The sequence below is a fragment of the Bicyclus anynana genome, chromosome 26 (assembly GCF_947172395.1).
Source record: "Bicyclus anynana chromosome 26, ilBicAnyn1.1, whole genome shotgun sequence".
Classification (NCBI taxonomy): domain Eukaryota; kingdom Metazoa; phylum Arthropoda; class Insecta; order Lepidoptera; family Nymphalidae; genus Bicyclus; species Bicyclus anynana.
The window spans coordinates 2,084,147-2,090,597 of NC_069108.1; the positions used below are offsets into that span (position 1 = coordinate 2,084,147).

Genomic DNA, 6,451 nt, shown 5'->3' on the forward strand with positions numbered 1-6,451 from the left:
GATGTCAAAAAACTTGTTATTTCACGCGCAGCACCTACATAATTACGGCCCTGATCACTCAGACTTTTCTTGCTTTGTTGAGATTTCAGGCAGCATCAGTTTTTGAATGGATAAGAGGTTTTCTTTTGTTTTAATTAACCAAGAACTGAACTTCAAGTGAGATGTCTGTCTAAGATTTTCTGGGTAAAAATCTGTCAAACCATTTTTGATCTGGGCGATAATTTTTAACCCCTCCATCTCCTATTGTTCTGAACAGTATCTAATAATTTCTGTTTTTTTCTGGAAATCCACATTTGGAAATGTTAGAAGCCATTCAACTACCTTTTTTTCCCCATCTACTCGTAGTCGTAGTACTGTGGTTTCTTTTCTTCATCTCGTCTGCGCTCATTGATTTAGTCCAATATTGTGGTTTAGGGAGTATCATATTCTTTGCGACAAATTGTCTTACCGATTTCTGATTTAGTTTTTGATTTAGTTCAATATTGTGGTTTAGGGAGTATTCTTTGCTAATTTGTCTTACCGATTTTTTCTTCTTTCGAATTTTATTCAACGCTTTCTTTAAATCTATTTTCCTTTTTTTTCCTTCTTATCTCCAAAGATCATCTTAAACAGAAAACAAATAAGAATTAAAGAAATTACTCATTTCATTCAAAGTTGAATAGGTAATAAACATGTATAGCTTGGCAAGTTCGTTGATAATGCTCCCATGCTATGCCGGCGACGGGGGGAAAGAACTGTGCGGGTATGAAGTCGTGCGCGCGGGGCATCGTTACCTTCCTCCCGGCCCACCCGGGCCATTGGGAGAGTTACGAACGAATTTGCCAAGCTATAGTCATGATCAAAAATGAATCTACAATACATTTTGTTGAGCGGTAGCGATGTCAGCCACACGAGGTATACCATCGGAGCCAGGGTATAGCTTCATCAGAGATCATCAATTTTTCAGAGTACACCGATTATTCAACTGATCTCGCAGAACATTTAATAGTGTGTACCATTTTCAATCAGACGTTTTGTCACGTGAGTTTTCATTATTTTAACCAATACCATTACTTTTGATATTGTGACTGATTTCTCAGCACTTATTTCTTCAATCACTTCATAGAATATTTTCAAGGTATCAATGCACTGCTCTTTCAGCAGCCAATCTTCAGGTAGAGGAAACAAAAGAAGTTCCGCGCCTAAAACCTGAACTAAAATTGACAGTGCCTTACACAAATGACAATAAGACCGCCATTACCAAAACAGCACCATTAAGACATTCGCCCTGCGTCTACGGGACTTGTTTGGTGGCGCGGAGTGTAATAAGTTGTTTGATAGCTAGAGTACTTACTACAGTATCTTCAATTTTTAATAAACGTGTCAGCATGTCATAAGTGCTGTTCTATCTAGTAACAACGCTCTGCTTTAACTTTAAGGGCGGTAACTCCATTTGTGTCTGCATAACTTGTAGTGGGCCGTTTGCAGAGGAGCTGTGCTTAAAATACTCCACTATTTTTGCTTTATCTAGCTGTGTTTTGATAGCGTTTAAACTATGTTGTAAGACAAGGTTCACAGCAAAAGATGGCAATTGTTGCCAGGTTGTCAAATGGACAGCCGCTATAATGTTAGCCGCATTATCTGTTATAATCCCTGCTATTTTGTTTTTGATTCCCCATTTCGACGATTCATTTATTAAGAAGTTTGACTTTATGCTGTACTAGCGGCCCGGTACGTGCTTCGCTACGTATAAAGTGAAATAAAATAAACAAATCGGAACATCAAATTCATTTATTTAATCAAAAAAATATTTTATTTAAAATCGAAATCAATTGCTAGCTATTTACAACACACTTAATCCAAAACATTTGGATAAACAATATTTTTTGTTTTTCCATTTTGAGCATAAATAAACAAACGGCTGGGGGTACCGACTCTGGAACAGGCAACATATAACTGGCCATGTGAAAAACAATGTTCCTCCAAATTCACACCACAAACGTGAAGTGTTTGACCTTGGGCCTTGTTGATGGACATCGCAAATGATAAACGCACAGGATATTGTAAACGTTTGAACTCAAAAGGCATATCAGTTGGAATCATAGGTATACGCGGTATCAAAACAACTTCTCCTTTTGATTTACCAGTTAAGATCGTAGCTTCAATCAAATTTGGCAATAACTTTTTCACTGCCAATCTTGTTCCGTTACACAGTTTTGGTGGATTAATATTTCGCAATAATATAATCGAAGAACCAACTTTCAGATTCAAGCAATGCGGTGGCATACCAGCCGGCTCCAATGAATTTAAAAATTCAATTGGATAATTCATTGCCTCATCTTGATTCATAACACTGTCAATTGATTTATATTTCGTGACTACGCCTGGCAGTTTCGCTTGAATTTGAAAATTAATTGCATTGACATGAATGTTTTTCGGTGCTAAAATGGCGCGTTCTGTCAACCAATCATGATTTCTGTAATTCTGAACAATATTCGGAAAAACACATTCAATCAATTCATCTATCGATTGCGCAATTGTACAAAAATTGTTCGGTACAGCGATCAATCCGTTGGTTCTGTCGATTTGTATTTTGCCGTCACCAATTTCTAACAATTGTTTTGAGAACTCATGGGCAGCTGGATCATTTTGTAGGTGAACACGCATATTAATGTTTAGTGTCAATTTTTGTAGATATCTCCAAAGAACTGATGACTTCAAGCAGGCATTTATTTCATCAGCAGGAGTTGATCGAGGAATGACAGGCAATGTTTGACGAAAATCCCCTGAAAGTAATATCAAAGCACCACCAAAAAGCTGTTGATTACCACGTAAATCTTGCATTGTTCGATTGAATGCTTCTAGTGATTTTTTATTCGCCATTGTACACTCATCCCATAAAATAATTGACGTTAATCGCAGAACTTTTGCCATAGCAGAATTTCTCGATATATTGCAAGTTGGAGTTTCAATCACCTGTACATTCAATGGCAATTTTAATGCAGAGTGTGCGGTCCGACCACCTTCTAATAATGTAGCAGCAATTCCCGAAGATGCAAGTGCTAGTGCAATTTTCTGATCTGATCGAATAGTCGCTAAAATCAATGATATAACGAACGTTTTACCTGTGCCACCAGGTGCATCCAAAAAATATAATCCACCTGCATTATTGGAAACGGCTTGCATGATTGTATCATATACATGTTTTTGCTGAATATTTAATTTGGTTATATTCGATTGTACAAATAAACGCAAATCATTACAGTTGAATTCCTGCTCACGTTGCAATTCACGATCAAACAAATCATGCATGGGACGATTTGGTGCGGTCATACCCAATTGTACTAATGCTTTATTTGCAATCGTTAGACATATATCTTCAATTATTATCAAAGCTTCGTTGCACATTTCCAAGGTAATCAACAAATCAGGATTTCTTGCATGATGACGCATACGAATTAAAATATCTTCTGCCATATAATTTTTATATTTGTTCCATAATTCAAGTGGATTTGATGGCATACATGTCGATAATATAATGGCAAATAGCATTCGTATTTGTTGTGGATGAGCTGACGTAGATGCATCATTAAGTGTTGAATCCCAATGTGCATCATCCTCCAACAAATGCAAGAGTTGACATGCTTCACGATATGTTTGACACAAATGACCGTCGACTGTCCTTAATTCTTGAAATGATTTTGGGCCATTGACGTTAACTAATAGCAATCGCAAATAAAAACACTCAGCATTGTTTGGATGTACTGTATACATTCTCCCAATTGCATCTGTTTTGAAAATGCCTGAATGCCCATCGACTGCTGTTCCTTGTTTACGTCTTTGAAATTTTTTTGAAGACACATTCCATGTATAGTACTGAGGCACTTCGGAATATAACAAATTTCTAGCAAATGTATCAGTTTCGCATAATTTGAAAAAAGCTGTCAACGTAGTCGCTGGTGGGTGTGCTGCTCTTTCCAATGCATTTGCTTCATTAAAATAAATACGTTGGCCATTCTCAAGATGCACAGCTAAGTGAACAACCACAGGATGTCTTTCGTGCATTGGAAACGACAGAATCCTCCAGACAGCTTCATTACTACTAATATAGCGCCCCAGTTGATACTGAGTAATTTCATCATTTCTATTATCACCAGCTACACCGAAAACAGCCATATCGCTCCCTTTATTTACATACTTGCAAATATATTTAATGGATTTGACTGAATTACAATACTCCACATTTATATGAGCCTTGAATATTTTCGATAATAATGGACAATACGGAACCACCCAACGATTATCAACTTCAACGTCCTGGTTACGCATTCTAATGGTTGCCGTTTTGCCATTATCATTAGGTGATCTACGTCTATACAACGGATATCCGTCATTGCCCGTTATTGTGTCTGAAGTCAATTGTCTTGGGTATCGTTTCGAACACTTTCCATCAATCATACATGGCGAATTCATATTTAGTTCACCGCACGGACCATGTATCATGTTTTTAACGACAACATCAAATAACTCAGGATCAACAGTTTGATCAGGAATTTCACCTGATATAACGTTATCGATTTGATCCGGAGTTATTTTATTTACCAGCCAAATTAATATATGTGCGTGCGGCAATCCCCTTTTTTGCCATTCGATGGAGTACATATGGCAACGCACCTCTCCAAATACACGTAATTTCACAATTAAATCCATAAGTGCTTTCAATTTTCGCCGAAAAACACGTGCTGTAATGTCATGACGATCAGTTGTCGACTGGCCTTCAAATAAATTGTTCTTGATGTCATCCCACTGCGGATTACATGTAAATGTAATGAACAGATCCGGTCGACCGTATTTTCGTACATAAGACATTGCGTCTTGTGCATATTCGTTCATATGCCGTGGGCTACCAATATACGAAGATGGCAATATAGTTAAACGTCCGATGTCATTAACATTAGCATCATTCGCTATCGCATCTTGCAAATGAATATATTCTTCGGATCTTAATTTTGCTTGGTTGAAACGAATATAATTAAGACGTTCAGTCTCTATTTTGGCATACATATCAACGATGTACTGATGATATAGTTTACCACATTTTAAGATATAATTTTGTTCTTGTGGACGAATCATCAATCGATACGAATAAAAATTCATGGCACTAACTTTTTTCTGTATATGTAGACCTGAAAATAATTACAAAATGTGACTTTAGAAAGTTGTAGAAATGAAATGTCAACACACTAAAAATAGGTCAATTATTTACCTGTTCGTGGATCAATCATTGGTATATTGATATGGTAACCATCGTCACCTTTCCAATGCAATATTGGGTACTGTAATGCATCGTAACTACGATGAAGTTCCGAAACACGTTGCAATTGCTCATTTCTACGATGAAGTACAATATCACGGGATTGAAACTGATCACCAAGAATTACAATTGCAACCTCATCAATTGTTGGTGCATTAAATCGCCTTGCATGCTCTCCAAAAGGTGTTCTATCAGCTCTTATTACGATTTTGTGATTATCAGTTGGCATACGATCGAGAGCAATTTTAAACAATTGAACTAATGCGTTATGCTGATGGAAAAACCTTTGTAGCTCACGAATAATTTCTCGTCTTGTATTCGAAACAATTGCACAACGTTGATCCAATTCACGATTTTCATCACCAATAAAATAAATTTGCAAAAATTGATGATCAGCGTCGGGGTATGGCAATAACGAACCAGCTTGATGATAAATCTGGCCCTGAATCTGTAACATGTATACAATTTTAGGTAAATCTTATATCAGTTTTTTTTTAAATATACTTTATGCTTCAGATTGATACAAACATGGAATAATCCTGTTGAAGTATTTACCTTAAACGTCGGCATAAAATTATCTCTAATAATTTTAGTTGCACCAAAAGAAGTCATTTGAAATGCCGAATTGTATTGTTGAATATGACTCAGAAAGTGCTTCGACGCTTGCGATGTCCCAAAAATAAATGAATACAATGGTTCGGGTGGAGTTTCTAATGCTGGCAATCTCACTTTGCCATTAGCACAACACATGCCGGGCGTTTCACCTGGAAAGTTAGCCGCATCACAATGTGGACATATTGCGTCCATCATTCCAATGTATCCATACATACTATAATCAATCTGACTGTTGTAATTAAAAGCAGCACGCATCATTTCAGCCAAAACAGCACGACGTATTCGTGATGGCCGTGCAAGATTCAGTACAGGTACTGGGTTAACAAATCCATTGCGTGCATTACGTTCACGCTGCGATGCATTAGCTTGTGCGCGTTCATCTGCAGTCTGTGATCGTCTTAGTAATGCCACATCATTTGCATTACGCGTTCGCCGACCTATATTTGCTCGTCTGGCTGGTGGCATTTTTCCCGTATGCACATATGTTTTCGCTTAAAACTCGAAAAAAAAAATTAGAACAAAAAAAAAACAAATTCCCAAGAA

The 6,451-nt window shown here is 37.1% G+C and overlaps 1 protein-coding gene across 1 annotated transcript; it reads right to left on the reverse strand.

Moving 5' to 3' along the window:
- Positions 1-1,755: 1,755 nt before the first annotated feature.
- On the reverse strand, positions 1,756-5,841 carry LOC128199552 (uncharacterized). Its single transcript, XM_052889576.1, has 2 exons — positions 5,246-5,841; positions 1,756-5,165 (listed from the first exon to the last, which is right to left on the reverse strand). Exons 1-2 carry the CDS (start codon positions 5,748-5,750, stop codon positions 1,834-1,836), a joined length of 3,837 nt encoding a protein of 1,278 aa, XP_052745536.1. The 5' UTR covers positions 5,751-5,841; the 3' UTR covers positions 1,756-1,833.
- Between the last annotated feature and the right edge of the window lie 610 nt (positions 5,842-6,451).